This window comes from Mustela erminea, chromosome 20 (assembly GCF_009829155.1).
Source record: "Mustela erminea isolate mMusErm1 chromosome 20, mMusErm1.Pri, whole genome shotgun sequence".
Classification (NCBI taxonomy): domain Eukaryota; kingdom Metazoa; phylum Chordata; class Mammalia; order Carnivora; family Mustelidae; genus Mustela; species Mustela erminea.
The window spans coordinates 7,187,834-7,205,174 of record NC_045633.1 but is presented as its reverse complement, the minus strand read 5'-3'; the positions used below and the strand labels follow the sequence as shown (position 1 = coordinate 7,205,174).

Genomic DNA, 17,341 nt, shown 5'->3' with positions numbered 1-17,341 from the left:
TTCTGTATCCATTCATCAGTTGGATATTTAAGCTTTTTCCATAGTTTGACTATTATTGATAATGCTGCTATAAACATTTGATTGCAAGTGCCCCTTTTCATCCATTTTTTGTAAAGGATGTCCACTCTTAGTCAACATAGTAGTGGAAGTCCCAGCCACAGCAATCAGACAACAAATAGAAATAAAAGGCATCCAAACTGGCAAGGAAGAAGTAAAACTTTCACTATTTGCAGATGACATGATATTGTATATAGAAACTCCAAAAAACTACTGTGTCCCTTTGCATCCGTTTTTTTAAAGGATGTCCACTCTTAGTCAACATAGTACTGGAAGTCCTAGCCACACAAATCAGACAACAAATAGAAATAAAAGGCATCCAAATTGGCAAGGAAGAAGTAAAGTTTTCACTATTTGCAGATAACATGATATTGTACATAGAAACTCTAAAAGACCACTGAAAAACTACGTGAATTCAGAAAAGTTGTGGGATACAAAATCAGTGTACAGAAATCTTTTGCATATATAGACCAATAACGAAGCAACAGAAAGAGAAATTAAGGAATCAATTCTATTTATAATTGCACAAGAAACAATAAGATGCCTAGGAATAAACCTAATCAAAGAGGTGAAAGGCTTGTACTCTGAAATCTATAAAACACTGATGAAAGAAATTGAATATGACAGAAAGAAATGGAAAGACATTCCATACTCAAGGACTAGAAGAACAAATACTGTTTAAATGTCCATACTACCCAAAGCAATCTCTACATTTAACACAACCCCTATCAAAATACCACCAGCACTTTTCACAAAACTAGAACAAATAATCCTAAAATTTGTATAGAGCCACAAAAGTTCCCAAATAGCCAAAACATCCTTGACATTGTTTTCTTAATTTTATTTTCTGCTACTCACTGCTTGTATATGGAAATTCAAATGATTTTTTGTATGTACTTAAAATACTATGACTTTTTGGTCTTATATCCCGTGCAATGAATTGACTCGTTTATTAGTTTTAATAGTTTCTTGTTGATTCCTTAAGATTTTTCCCATATGGAGGGTTATGTTTTTTGTGAATACCCTTACTTCTTCCTTCCAAAATTAAGGTTTTATTTTTTCTTTCTTTTTTTATTATTTATTTTAGTTGGCATACAGTACATCATTAGTTTTTGATGTAGTGTTCCATGATTCATTATTTGCGTATAGTGCTCATTACAACCTGTGTCCTCCTTAATACCCATCAGCATTCTACCCTATCCCCCTCTGCTCTGAAACCCTCAGATTGTTTCCCGAAGTCCATAGCCTCTCAAGGTTCATTTCCCCCTCTGATTTCCACCCCTTCAGTTTTCTTACCTTCCCCTAATGTCCTCTGTGCTATTCCTCATGTTCTGCATATGAGTGAAACCATATAATTGTCTCTCTCTGCTTCACTTATTTCACTTACCTTAATCCCCTCCAGCTCCACCCATATCTATATAAATGGTGGGTATTCATCTTTCTGATGGCTGAGCAGTATTCCATTGTATATATGTACCTGTCTTCTTTATCCATTCATCTTCTTAAAGGCATCTTGACTCCTTCCACAGTTTGGCTATTGTGGACATTACTGCTATGAACATTGGGATGCATGTGCCCCTTCTTTTCACTACATCTGTATCTATGGGGTAAATACCCAGTAGTGCAATTGCTGGGTCACAGGATAGCTCTATTTTTAAATTTCTGAGAAACCTCCATATTGTTTTCCAAAGTGGCTGTACCAACTTGCACTCCCACCAACAGTTGTAAGGGGGTTCCCCTTTCTCCACATCCTCTCCAACATTTGCTGTTTTCTGTTTTGTTAATTTTTGCCAATCTAACTGGTGCAAAGTGGTATCTTATTGTGGTTTTGATTTGAATTTCCCTGATGGCTAATGATGGTGAACATTTTTTCATGCGTCTGTTAGTCATTTGTATGTTTACTTTGGAGAAGTGTCTGTTCATGTTGTCTGCCCATTTTTTGGCTGGATTATTTGGTTTTCAGGTGTTGAGTTTGAGAAGTTCTTCATAGATATTGGATACCAGCCCATTTGCAAATATCTTCTCCCATTCTGTGGGTTGCCTCTTAATTTTGTTGACTGTTTCCTTTGATGTGCAGTAGCTTTTTATCTTGATGCGGTCCCAAAAGATCATTTTTGCTTTTGTTTTCTTTGCCTTTGGAGACAGGTCTTGAGAGAAGTTGTTTGCCTGATGTTGAAGACATGTTCTCCTCTAGGATTTTGTTAGATTCCTGTCTCACACTGAGGTCTTTTACCCAGTTTGAGTTTATCTTTGTGTATGGTGTAAGAGAATGGTCCCACTTCATTCTTCTGTATATAACTGTCTAATTTTCCCAGCACCATTTACTGAAGAGACTGTCTTTCTCCATTGGATATTTTTTCCTGATTTGTTGAAAATTAGTTGACCATAGAGTTGAGGGCCCATTTCTGGAGACTCTATTCTGTTCCATTGAACTATGTGTCTGTTTTTGTGCTAATACCATGCTGTCTTGGTGATCACAACTTTGTTATATAGCATGAAATCAGGCAACATGATGTCCCCAGTTTTGTTTCTCTTTTTCAACATTTCCTTGGACATTCAGGGTCTTTTCTATATTTTATTTTACTGACTAGAACTTCCAGTACAGTGTTGAATAGAGGTGATGGAAATAAACATCCTTGCCTTGTTCCCAGTCTTAAGAGGAAAGCAATCCAGTCATTCATCATTAAGTATGATTTTTAGCTGTAGGTTTTTCATAGATTCTCTTTATAAGTTTGAGAAGATCTATTCTATTCCTAGTTTATTAATAGTTTTTGCCTTGAGTGAGATCAAGTGCTTTTTCTGTGTCTTTAGACATATTAAAATGTTAATATAATGTCTTAAGTTAATTGATTTTTCTGATGTTTAACCATATTGTTTAAGAGGACTCTGATGTTAATTTTATTTCCTTTTGCCAATAGCCTCTGAAAACTTCTATCTTCAGAAAATCATTATCTTTAATGTTGTGAAATTGAATCATGAACTATCCAGACATCGATTTTCCCCCTTCATTTTGTTTAGCATTTGATGGCAATGTCAACCCAAAAGTTCTAGTCCTCATTAAGTGCTAGGAGACAATCTATAATTTCATTTATCACTTTTCCTCCATCCCTTCTCTTTTCTCTTTCTTTTTTTTTAAAGATTTTATTTATTTATTTGACAGAGATCACAAGTAGGCAGAGAGGCAGGCAGAGAGAGAGAGGAGGAAGCAGGCTCCCTGCTGAGCAGAGAGCCCAACTCGGGACTTGATCCCAGGACCCTGAGATCATGACCTGAGCCGAAGGCAGCGGCTTAGCCCACTGAGCCACCCAGGTGCCCCTCTTTTCTCTTTCTTGAACTCTTACTATTTGCTGTACCTTGTATTCTAATACTGAGGAAGACAGGTCTCTGGTTTCACATGGCTTTTATTGTAAGGGTTGGGACAGGTGGGAAAAAATTAAAAGGTTAGTACATAAAAACAGTGGTCGCATGTAGAAATAAAACAATAAGAGGGATAAATGAGGTAATTGGATAGAGTAACACAGGCACCTGGGTGGCTCAGTCAGTTAAGTGTCTGCCTTCAGCTCAGGTCATAATCCCCAGGATCCTGGGATTGAGCCCTGTGTCAAGCTCCCTGCTCAGTGGGGAGCCTGCCTCTCCCTCTACCTCTTCCCTTCCCCCTGCTTTCCCCCTTTCTTATGCTGACTTTCTCTCCCAAAAATATAAAATCTTTCTTAAAAAGTAATTTAGGCTACTCCAGATAGAACATTTATAGAGGACATCTCTGCAGAGTGGTATTGGATCTGATGACTAAAAGAATGAGATTGAACTAGCCAGTGAAGAGCTGGAGGAATGACATTCCAGACTGATGGAAGAGCAAGAACAAATGCTTCAAATTAGGGAAGGACTATATGTGTTTAAAGAACAGAATGGAGGCTTGTATGGCTGGTATAAGGTAGAAATAAAGCTGTACAACACCTTTATTAAATACCCTAAATACTGTTTCACAAGACCACAACAAAAATGTTTCATTTAGAGCTTCTCTGGGATTATGTCTCTCAGAGCCCAATTTTTTTTCTTCTGTGGTTTATGCATGACTATCCACTGAGACATCTTTCCCTCTTACAAAAAGTCAACAAAATTTCAAGTTATCTGTTTCCCATTATTTCCCCCACTTCTATTCTCCATGTTTTTATAGATTTATACATTTTTGTATATCTTTAATGATATTTGAAAGATTTTAGGGAAGGAAAGAAGCAAATGTGTGTGCTCAACTGACCATTTGAATGTGGTAAATCTGAAGTTTTTCAGGTAACATAGTAATTATTTGATTTTCGATATAGCTAAACTTATGAAGCTGTCTAAATTTATCGTATTTTTCCTGGGAGCATTTTACCAACTTCTTCAGTTACTGGTCTATTCTTTCTATTGTTCAATTCACATGAGTATGGCCATTTATATTTTTCTTTTAAAAAATTATTTATTCTGAACTCATCACTAATGGCCAATTAATCTCTGACAAAACAGGAAAGAGTATCCAATGGGACAAAGACTTTTCAACAAATGGTGTTGGGAAAACTGGACAGCAACATGCAAAAGAATGAAACCTGGCCACTTTCTCACATCAGATACAAAGATAAACTCAAAATGGATTAAAGACCAAAATGTGAGACTTGAAATCATAAAAATCTGATGAGAGAATACAGACAGTAATCTCTTTGACACCCATAGCAGCCTCCTTCTAGATATGTCTCCTAAGACAAGGGAAACAAAAGCAAAAATAAACTATTAGGACTTATTAAAGTGAAAAGCTTCTGCACAGGGGTGCTTGGGTGGCTACATCAGTTAAGCATCCAACTTTTGATCTCAGCTCAGATCCTGATCTCAGGGTCATAAGTTCAAACACTTGATTTAAGTCTACTTTAAAAAAAAGAAAAGAAAAGAAAAAGAAAACTTCTGCACAGTGAAGGAAACAATCAATAAAACTAAAAGGCAAACTACAGAGTGGGAGAAGATAATTGCAAATGACAAACCAGATAAAGGGTTAGTATTTTAAATATACAAAGAACTTATAAAACTCAACACCTGAAAAAAGAATGATCCAATTAAAAATGCACAGAAAACATGAATAGACATTTTTCCAAAGAGGATATCCAGAGGGCCAACAGATATGAAAAGATACTCAATATCACTAATTATCAGGGAAATGCAAATTAAAACCACAGTGAGTTATCACTTCACACCTGTCAGAATGGCTAAAATCAACCACATAAGAATCAACAAGTGTTGGTAAGGATGTGGAGACAGGGGAACCCTGTTACACTGTTGGTGGGAATCCAAACTGCTGAAGCCACTCTGAAGAACAGTATAGAGGTTCCTCAAAAAATTAAATAGACCTACCCTATGATCCAGCAATGGCATTACTAGTTATTTACCCAAAGAATACAAAAAATATTGATTTGATGGGATACATGCACCCCAATATTTATAGCAGCATTATCTACAATAGCCAAACTATGTAAAGAGCCCAAATGTCCATTGTCTGATGAATGGATAAAGAAGATATGGTATATATATATACATATATATTATATGTATATATATATATATATATATCTGAGTTATATATATGAAACCTTGCCATTTTCAGTGTCATAGATGGAGCTAAAGAGTAGTATGCTAAGCAAAATAAGTCAGCCAGAGAAAGGCAAATGCCACATGATTTCATACATATGTGGAATTTAAGAAACAAAACAAAAGAGCATGGGGGCAGGGGGAAGAGAGGCAGAGACAAACCAAGAAGCAGAGTATTAACTATAAAGAACAAAGTGTTGGTTACCAGAGGGAAGGTGATGGAGGAATGGGTAATGTAGGTGAGGGAGATTAAGGAGTGCAGTTGTGATAAGCACCATATGTTGTATGGAAGTGTTGAATCACTATATTGTAGACCTGAAACTAATATTATACTGTATGATAACTAACTGGAATTTTTAAAAATCTCTCTTTTCTTTTTAAAAAGTTGCTATAAAATATGAGTTTTGAAAAAAATTATTCTCATTTCCAGTCACTGACATAAAATTAAATATAGTTATTTTAGTCTCTTCTGTAAGTCCTGTCTACTTTCCCCTTCCTAATATAGTATACTTGGGGGGAGGTGTTCCCATATATTTTATTACACTTGATCACCAAAGGCTTATATAAATATACATCATTTTCAGGAATCAGCCTTTATTTTTATTCTCCCTTTTTAATTCTTTTTAATTTCTATTTTGTTAATTGCAACATTTTAAATTTTCTTGTCCTGTTTCAAATTTCTAAGCGAATATTTACCTCTCCTTCTTTTTAGAATAAAGTCTTAACAAAGGTATATATCTAATTAGTTTCTTTATATGTAATTTAATATTATAGTTTATATTTAAGTTTTTAAAAATTTCTATTTTGTTCATTTCAGATATTCCTTGTATAATTTGCTTCTGCCTTTGCTTTACTTAGTGTTACTGCATATGGTCACAGTATTTGGCAATTATACTATAAAACTATATCACAAAATGAAAAAACAACCCAGAAAATGGGAGAGAATGTTTGCAAACCACATATCACATAACAGGTTAATATTCAAAATGGATAAGGAATGCGGTCAACTTAATAACAAAAATGATCCAGTTTAAAAATGGGCAGAGAACCATAAGGGAAGGGAAGGAAAACTGAATGGGAAAAAATCAGAGAGGGAAACAAACCATGAAAGACTCTGGACTCTGGGAAACAAACTGAGGGCTGCAGAAGGGAGGGGGTGAGGGATGGGGTGACTGGGTAATGGGTATTAAGGAGGGAATATATTGTGATGAGCACTGGGTGTTGTGCACAACTAATGAATCTTTGAACACTACATCAAAAACTAGTGATGTACTAGTATATGTTGACTAATTGAACATAATTTTAAAAACTTTTAAAAAATGGGCAGAACTAAATAGACATCTTTGTAAAAAGGACATCAAAATGGCCACAGGCACATGAATACTCTACATCAATAGTCATCAGTGAAATGCAAATCAAAATCACAATGAGCTATCACTTCCTATTAGATATCTATACCTATTAGAATACCTATCTAGATATCTAATACCTATTAGAATGGCTGATATCAAGAAGACCATAGATGATAGGTGCTGACAAGGATGTGGTGAAAAGGGAACTTTTATACATTGTTGGTGGAAATTTAAATTACCCCAACCACTATGGAAAACAGTATGGAGTTTCCTCGAAAAGCTAAAAAATAGATCTACCACATGATCCTGCAATTCCTATTCTAAGTAGATGCACAAAGGAAATGAAAACAGGCTTTTGACAAGATATATCCACTCCCATGCATATATCACAGCATTATTCACAACAGCCAAGATATGGAAACAACCCAAATGCCCACCAGTGGATGAATGGGTAGAAAAACAATATGGTACATAAACACAATGGAATGTTATTCAGCCATGGAAACAGAAGATGCTCTTCCATTTGAGACAACATGGGTGAAACAAGCAAATTATGCTAAACAAGATTAGTCAGACTGAAACAAATACTGTATGGTATCACTTATATCTAGAGTCTAAGAAACTTAAACCTGTAAAAAACAGGGTAAAATTTTGGTTAACTGGGAGTGGAGGACAGTTGTTAAGAGTGATGGTGTTTAAAATTATAATGTTTAAATTTATAATGAGTACTAAATAAGCCATAGAGCTCTACTGCACAATATAATAAATATAGATAATAATGTTGTATTATAATTATGTAATGCAATCAATATTACTACATTGGCAATCACATTCCAATACATAAATTTTTTGAAGTAGCATGCTATAACACCTTAAACTTACACAATGTTAAATGTCAAATATATTCAATAAGAAATGCATAGTAGGACATCACTTCTTACCCATGTGGATGGCCATAATAAAAAAATGAAAAATATCCAAGGTTGGTGAAAATGTGGAGAAATTCTTACTTTTCATATATTGCTGGTATGAATGTAAAATGTTATAGCTGCTGTGGAAAAGAGTTTGGTGGTCCCTCAGAAATTTAAACATAGCATTACCATATGACCCAACAATTCCACCCCTGAATATATATCCAAAAGAACTGAAAAGAAGTATTTAAACAAGAACTTGTACACAAATACTCAGAGCAAATTATTCGTAATGGTTTTTTCCCAGAAAAATTGGAAGCAATCAAGATGTTCATGCTCTGATAAGTGGATAACAAAATGTGGTATATCCATACAATGGAGTAATACTCAACAATAAAGAGAAATGAATTACAGGCAGGTGTTACAACATGGGTGAGCCTTCAAACATTCAACATTATGCTAAATGAAAAGAGCCAGATACAAAAGGCTACTTACTCTATGATTCCATTTATATTTAATGTTCGAAATAGGCAAATCCATAGAGACAGATTAGTGGTTACCAGTGGTTAGGGGTAGGGGGTGAATAATGACTGTTTCATAGATACTGGGTTTTCTTTTGGGGTAATGAAATTGTTATGGATCTAGGTAGTGGTAATTGCTACACAACATTGTGAATTTATTAAGTGCCACTGAATTATACACTTTAAAAAGGTAAGTTTTATGTGTATTTTGTTAAAACAAATTGCATTTCTTCATATTAGCACAAATCAGAAAACACAATTCTGATAAAAAGAGTAATTTATCTCACATTTCAGAGATGTCTGCTATTTGAACATGTAGAATTTAGCTGTTTGTATTAGCTAATTTTCTCTGTAGTAAGGCCAAAAACTATAAGCTATTTACATTTCATTCAATGTATTCATTCAAATGGACATTCAAATGTCCATTTACATTTCAACTATTTGTTGTTTTCTTCCTTATAATTATTGCCATCATACACTTTTTTTACTTAAAATTTTTACCTATTTATAGAATAAAGGTTTTTCTCACCTTAAAGGACTTTAATTGTTTGGCATGACCTAGGTATGCCACAAATACCTTTATTTTGTTTGCTTTATATATTTGTTATAAATTAATTACTAAGCATTGTGTTCATGGAGGCTCAGCCTTTAAAATTCATTGAGTATGTGGTTATGTTGTCCTGGTAAAAACTAGAGGAAAAAAAAAATCACTGGCAGAAGAACTTTTATAAAAACCATAAATATCCAGAAAGATAAATTGATAAAATATTAAGATAATTATTTCCCATATTCTATACTTCCTTAAATATAATTTAAAATTCATTTGACCCATATTTCTTAACTTTGGTGTCACCTTAGACTTTGTATCAGTTTTTAAAGTAAGGCTATTTGTCTTTTATCATCCTCAGCTACTGAGAAGAGTGTCTATAATTTTGAAACACATGGGATTGCAAAGTATTTGACTGCATTGGCTGTCTTGGGCTTATTTTATCTCCTTTTGCTTTTGTGTGTGGAGACTACATCCTGGAGCCTGCAAAACTTTATCTCTCATAAAATTTTATCTAATGTGCACAACCTATTTACAAAAGGCATGAAGGTGAGTAACTAAGGTAGACTTTAGATACAATTCAAAGAAAGCTCATTATTAGGCCAAAATGTATGAATCTACATATTCTTACCTCTATTACTTGATAATGAAAATATCACACAGTTATGTCAAGATCTAACTGGAACTAATTTGAATCATAAACCTCATTTTAATTGGGTTGACTATGATAGAAAGCACTGACTTGTGCACTTACTGTCTTTGAGATGTATTTGGTTATAATTATGGAATTGATTTCTTAAAAGCTTTGTAGTGGTGGCTATTAAGAATAGCATGTTTTCTTGGGTGATTCACAGACCTGTACCCCTGGGGATAAAAACATATGTTTATAAAAAATAAAAAATTAAAAAAAAAAAAAGAATAGCATGTTTTGGGATGAGCAGTGGGTGTTATAGACAGCTAATGAATTGTTGAACACTACAACAAAAACTTATGATGTATGATATGATGGCTAACTGAAATATATACATGACATATGATATATATATCACTTATCATCATATAACTTTTGATGTATGATATGATGGCTAACTGAAACATATATATATGTTCTCTCTCTAAAATAAGTAAATAAAATTTTAAGATTCTCTCTCTCTCTGCCCCTCCCCTCTTTGCACACACACACACACACTCTGAAAAAAATACATCATTTTCATTTCACTTCATCTCTTCTCCCACTCCATAGTCTGCCTTTCAGTTTTGTTGATTGTGTCCTTCACTGTGCAGAAGGTTTTTTTTTAATTTATTTTTTATTTATTTTCAGCATAACAATATTCATTATTTTTTCACCACACCCAGTGCTCCATGCAATCCGTGCCCTCTATAATACCCACCACCTGGTTCCCCCAACCTCCCATCCCCCGCCCCTTCAAAACCCTCAGATTGTTTTTCAGAGTCCATAGTCTCTCATGGTTCATGAAGTTCTAATAGTTTATCTTTGCTTTTGTTTCCCTTGCCTCAGGAAACATATCTAGAAGGACGTTACTACAGCCAATGTCAAAGAGGTTACTGCCTGTATTCTCCCCTAGGATTTTTATCCTGTCTCAAATTTAGGTCTCAAATCCATTTTTGTGTGTGGTATAAGAAAGTGGTCCAGTTTCATTCTTTTGCATGTTGCTGTCCAGTTTTCTCAACACCATTTGCTGAAGAGACTGTCTTTTTCCCTGTGGATAGTCTTTCCTGCTTTGTCAGAGAATTAACTGACCATATAGTTGTGGGATCATTTCTGGGTTTTCTATTCTGTTCCATTGACCCTTGTATCTATTTTCATGCTAGTACAATACTCTTCGGATCTCTACAGCTTTGTAATATAACTGGAAGTCTGGAATTATGATGCCTCCAGCTTTGCTTCACTGTTTCAAGGCTGCTTAGGCTATTCAGGGTCTTTTGTGGTTCTAAACAAATTTTAGCTCTGCAAAAAAAAAATTGTTAGTATTTAGGTAGGTATTACATTGAATATGTAGATTGCTTTGTGTAACATGGACATTTTAACAATATTTTTTCTTTTAATCCATGAGTATGGAATGTCTTTCCAATTCTTTATATAATTTTCAATTTCTTTCATCAATGTTTTATAGTTTTCAGGGTACAGATCTTTGGTTAGATTTATTCCTAAGTACCTTGTTTTTTTGTACAATTGTAAATGAGATTGATTCCTTAATTTCTCTTTCTACTGCTTCATTATTAGTGTATAGAAATACAACAGATTCCTGTATGTTGATTTTGTATACTGAAACTTTACTGAATTCATGTATCAGTTCCAATAAATCTTTTTGGTGGAGTCTTTCTACGTTGTTTTCTACATTGAGGATCATGTTGTCTGAAAATAGAGAAAGTTTGACTTCTTCCTTGCTGATTTGGATGCCTTTTATTTTGTTGTCATTGTCGTTCTTGTTGTTGTTGCTGTTGTCTGAATGCCATGGCTAGGACTCAGTACTACGTTAAATAACAGTGATGAGAGTGAACATCTCTGTCTTGCTCCTGACCATAGAGGATGATACCAGCTGTGGGTTTTTCATAGATGGCCTTTATTGTGTTGAGGTATGTTCCCTATAACCCGACTTTGTTGAGATTTTTTTTTTTATCATGAATGAATGTTGTTCTTAGTCAAATGCTTTTTTCTGCATCTTGTGAAATGATCATATGGTTCTTAGCCTAGATGCCCCTGCAATGAAGAAGTTGTTCCCTTTAGCTTTTGGGAGTACTATCTTCAGACAACCTTCACTTGTCATTATCTTTATGGATTGCTTCATCTATAAAAATTCTTATCTCCCAAGGTGACACTTCTTCCCAGATGGCCAGCATCCAATCACTTGCAGATATAAGAGCAAAATGCTTTGTGTTCTCAATGCCTCTCAAAGAACTTCAAGGCTTTCCATGGGGTCAACTGAGAATATCATTTGGCCTGCATCACAGCTTAACTTCTCCCTCTGCCTACTCCCGATTCCTTCCTCTCCTTTACACAGTTCTGGTCCCAAGGGAACTCTACCTGCAAGTTAGTTGCAGGAGAGTTCTAAGAAAGTATATAATAGGATGGGGTTTTAGGACTAGCTGATTCCCCAACTCAGCTGTCAGTGAGGTCCATGTTACTGGTAGCAAAGGAAACAGATTTCCTCTGACACAAAGTAGTAGTCTAGTTGTTAATTTTTTCACCAGTGTTGTCAAGAGTGTCAAGTCAAGAGAATGCACTGATTGATGTGTATATCAGAGAATCAAGAAATATGGGGAAAATAGCACACATTAGAACAATGGAGTTGTGAAACTATTGCTAAGCTCTTTGGTTTAGAAAATAAAAGGCCAGGAGTTACTAGTAGGAAACTGAAAGCCTCCTTTTTCACTTTCACTGTGAAAGTGAAAGGGCTTCCTTGATCACATCTAATGGATCCCTTATTTTCTTCAGTGGAATTGCAAAGAGTCCTGGGATCAATGTCCAATTTTCAGATTTGATGAGCTCCAGGAACATCAAACTATCAATCAAGGCAGATCTTCTATGCCAAGATCACAACTCTTGTTAGAAAGGAATGGGACACTGATACATGGAATAGGGACATCTGAGTTAATGACCCAAAATCTTAAATTCCCAGATTTCCCTAAACAATCTGAGTCTAAAGAAGTGACACACTGGGCACCTGGGTGGCTCAGTGGGTTAAGCCTCTGCCTTCAGTTCAGATCATGATCTTGGGGTCCTGGGATCGAGCCCCACATCAGGCTCTCTGCTCAGTGGGGAACCTGTTTCCTCCTCTCTCTCTGCCTGCCTCTATGCCTACTTGTGATCTCTCTCTCTGTGTCAAATAAATAAATAAAATCTTAAAAAAAAAAAGTGACACACTTCTCTTTGTTAAGAATTCATACTCCCTTTTCAGGCAAAAGAAATTTGGAGGCCTCCCCTGCAAAACAGCATGTTCTCATTCACAGCTTTCATAATCTACCAAATACTCCCTCACTAATCAGTAGAACACAAAGACAGAAAAGACTGTAAGACACTATCTACCAAATAAATCTAATTTGCATTTATAGAACATAACCCATAATAAGAGTAGTACATATGGAACCATCAACCAAAATACATCAGTTACAATTTTAAAATAATAGAAATGCAGTGCTTTCTGATCATCTTTAAATTTGACTATAAATGAATAACAAATATAATGGGAAAACCTCTATAAACATTGGGAAATTAAGAAACACACATCTTTGGAACACATTCATCAAAAAGGAAATTGCAGAGGAAATTAGGAAATATTTTGAACTGAATGAAAATGAAAATACAGGGGCACCTGGGTGGCTCAGTGGGTTAAGCCTCTGCCTTCAGCCAAGGTCATGATCCCAGGGTCCTGGGATCGAGCCCCACGTCGGGCTCTCTGTTCAGCAGGGAGCCTGTTTCCCCTCCTCTCTCTCTACCTGCCTCTCTGCCTACTTGTGATCTCTGTCTGTTAAATAAATAAATAAAATCTTCAAAAAAATTAAAAAAAAAAAAAAGAAAATGAAAATACAACATACCAAAATTTGTGGGATGTGACTAAAGCATTGTTTTAATAGAAATTTAAAGTATTTTTTAAAGATTTTATTTATTGATTTGACAGATAGAGATCACAAGTAGGTAGAGAGGCAGGCAGAGAGAGAGGGGGGAAACAGGCTCCCTGCTGAGCAGAGAGCCTGATGTGGGGCTTGATTCCAGGAACCTGAGAACATGACCTGAGCCAAAGGCAGAGGTTTAACCCACTGAGCCACCCAGGTGCCCCTAGAAATTTAAAGTATTAAATGCTTATATTATTCATGAAAAAAAGTCCAATTTTATTTTTTTATCCCCTTCTTCTGTGTTCATCTGTTTGTTTCTCAAATTCCACATACAAGGGAAATCCTAAGGTATTTGTCTTCCTGACTGAATTATTTCACTTAGTATAATACCCTCTAGTCCCATTCACGTCTTTGCAAATGGCAAGATTTCATGTTTTTTAATGGCTGCAGTGGAAGCTTATATATATATATATATATCTCACATATATGTGAGATATAAATATCATATTTTGATGGCTGCATAGTATTCCATTATGTGTGTGTGTGTATAAATACTGCCATCAGCAGTGGGAGTTCAGTATATATATATCAAGATATATATCTTTATATATATATATATATATATATATATAAAATATATGTGATATATCTGCTAATGGATATCCGGGATTCTTTTATATATTGACTATTGTGAACATTGCTGCTATAAACATTGGGGTGCAGGTGTCCTGTTTGTATCCTCTGGATAAATACCTAGTAGTGCAACAGTGGGGTCTAGGGTAGCTCTATTTTTAAGTTGTTTTTTTTTAAGATTTTATTTATTTATTTGACAGACAGAGTTTACAAATAGGTGGAGAGGCATGTAGAGAGAGAGGAAGGGAAGCAGGCTACCCGCTGAGCAGACAGCCTGATACAGGGCTCGATCCCAGGACACTGGGATCATGACCTGAGCCGAGAACAGAGGCTTTAACCCACTGAGCCACCCAGGAGCCCCTCTATTTTTAAGTTTTTGAGGAACCTCCATCCTCTCTTCAAGAGTGGCTGCAACAGTTTGCATTTCCCCAAACAGTGTAAGAGCATTCCCCTTTCTCCACATCTCGCCAATATCTGTTGTTTCCTGAGTTGTTAATTTTAGCCATTCTGAAAGAGAGTTAACCCATAAGAGATGCTGAATTCTAAGAAATAAACTGAGGATTGCTGGAGAGGAAGTGGTTGGAGGGAAGGGATAATTGGGCAATGGGCATTAAGGAGGGCACTTGATGAAATGAGCACTGGATGTTACACGCAACCAACAAATAACTAAAGTCTACCTCTGAAACTAAAAAAAAAAAAAGTCCCAAGTTAATAATTGAAACTTCCTTCTCAATAAATTAGGAAAAGAAACAAAATATACTCAGAGCAAGCAGAAGTAAATAAAAATAAAAGAAATAAAACTGAAAACAGAAGAGTAATTGAGAAAAATTAATGAATGCAACCAAAAACTAATTTTTAAAAATGATTATAATTGATAAATCTATAGCCAGAGCAATCATGAAATAGAAACAATAGAAACATATTGCTAGTATGAGGACAAATGAAAAGATTTCACTATGGATACCACAGAAGTTAAAATCCAGCCTATGTCATAAATTTGTTACCTTAGATGAAATAGAACAATTCCTAGAAAGACCCAACCTTATCAAAACTCACTCAAGAATAAAGAAACTAAATAGTTTTATTTCAATTAAAGACATTATTTGCATAGTATAAAACCTGCAAAGAAGAAAATGCTAAGCCTGTATAATTTCACATACAAATTCTATCAAAAAAATTAAAGAAACAGCATCAATTCTGCATTCTTTCCTCCAGAAAGAAGAAGTGAGATCATTTTCCAACTCATTTTGTGAAACCATCATTACTCTAATACCAAAATGGAGAAATTAGAAAAAAAAAAAAAAGTATCCCTCAAGAACACAGACACATAAATTCTCAACAAAATATTCACAATAGAACCCAAGAATATATATGGAAGGAAGAATAAACGGTGAACAAATGGAGTTTATTCCATGAATGTAAAGCTAGTTTAATATTTGAAAATGAATATTAGCCACAAGGTCAATAGTCTCAAGAAGAAAAACCACATGTTCATGCCAATTATTGCATAAAAAGCATTTGACAACATTCAACATCCATCTGTGATTTTTCAAAAAACTGCTAACCAAGGAAAGAAAGGAAACATTTCAACCTGATAAGTGGGATTCACTTAGATAGTCTGCAGCAAACATGATGATAAAAGAGTGAATGTTTCCCCCCTAAGATCAAAAGCAAGGAAAAGATGTCCATTTTGACTGCTCCCATACATCCAATTTTTAGACTGGAAAAGAAAAAAACACTTAAAGCAGCTCTCTAGTCACTCTTCTAACTAGCATGTTTACTGAGCTAAATATATTCTCCCACTCCATTCTTCCTTACTGAAGTACCATCAAATGAGCACTTGATGCAAAAATAGACAATTCAAAAACAACAACAACAACAAAGCTGTGCTCAAACACTACAAATTACTATTCACAAAACGTGCCCTGTTGGTTCATTGCTACTTATCTCTCACTGAGCTCCCACTGCTGATAGCAACATACTTTCTTCCCCACCACATCTTCACTCTTTCAATGAATCCCTACTTATTCAAGCTCTGACTTCACCTCGAGAGGGTATTTCCTTTAAAAAAAAAATTCATTCTTTTTAAAAAATTGGATCTCACGACATCTGTATCTTTGGGGTAAATACCCAGGAGTGCAAATGCAGGGTCATAGGGAAGTTCTATTTTTAATTTCTTGAGGAATCTCCACACTGTTCTCGAAAGAGGCTGCACCAACTTGCATTCCCACCAACAGTGTAAGAGGGTTCCCCTTTCTCCACATCCCCTCCAACACATGTTGTTTCCTGTTTTGTTAATTTTGGCCATTCTAACTGGTGTAAGGTGATATCTCAATGTGGTATTAATTTGAATATCCCTGAGGGCTAGTGATGATGAACATTTTTTCATGTGTCTGATAGCCATTTATATGTCTTCATTGGAGAAGTGTCTGTTCATATCTTCTGCCCATTTTTTGATATGATTGTCTGTTTTGTGTGTGTTGAGTTTGAGGAGTTCATTATAGATGCCCTTAAATGGACAAATGGATAAGGAAAATGTGGTCCATATACACTAGGGAGTATTATGCCTCCATCAGAAAGGACAAATACCTAACTTTTGTAGCAACATGGACTGGACTGGAAGAGATTGTGCTGAGTGAAATAAGTCAAGCAGAGAGAGTCAATTATCACATGGTTTCACTTATTTGTGGAGCATAACAAATAGCATGGATGACATGGGGAGTTAGGAGAAGGGAGTTGTGGGAAATTGGAAGGGGAGGTAAATCATGAGAGACTATGGACTCTGAAAAACAATCTGAGGGGTTTGAAGTGGCAGGGGGGTGGGAGGTTGGGGTACAAGGTGGTGGGTATTATAGAGGGCACAGATTGCATGGAGCACTGGGTGTGGTGCAAAAATAATGAATACTGTTATGCTGAAAATAAATAAAAAATAAATTTAAAAAAATTGGATCTCATGGTATCCTCAACATATTTTATTTGTAACAAATCACACTAAACAACAATATTAGTACCACTGTGGCTTTTGTTTTCCATGAAGTACCCATGTTATTGGCAAGAACATACTACTTACTCACAGCTCTAGAAACACTTGCTCTTGAAATCTAAGCAAGTGAAGAATAAACTTATTGCATGAGA

General features: G+C 35.3%; 1 protein-coding gene across 6 annotated transcripts in view; it reads left to right on the top strand.

Annotated features, from left to right (window-relative positions):
• The window catches only part of LOC116581350 (ATP-binding cassette sub-family A member 3-like), a 183,551-nt gene that overhangs the window by 141,690 nt on the left and 24,520 nt on the right, over positions 1 to 17,341 (top strand). For all 6 annotated transcript variants that reach the window (XM_032328503.1, XM_032328504.1, XM_032328502.1 and 3 more), the window contains one exon: positions 9,360 to 9,547. In XM_032328503.1, coding sequence (XP_032184394.1) covers positions 9,360 to 9,547 — 188 coding nt within the window. The remainder of the gene's footprint in view (positions 1 to 9,359; positions 9,548 to 17,341) is intronic.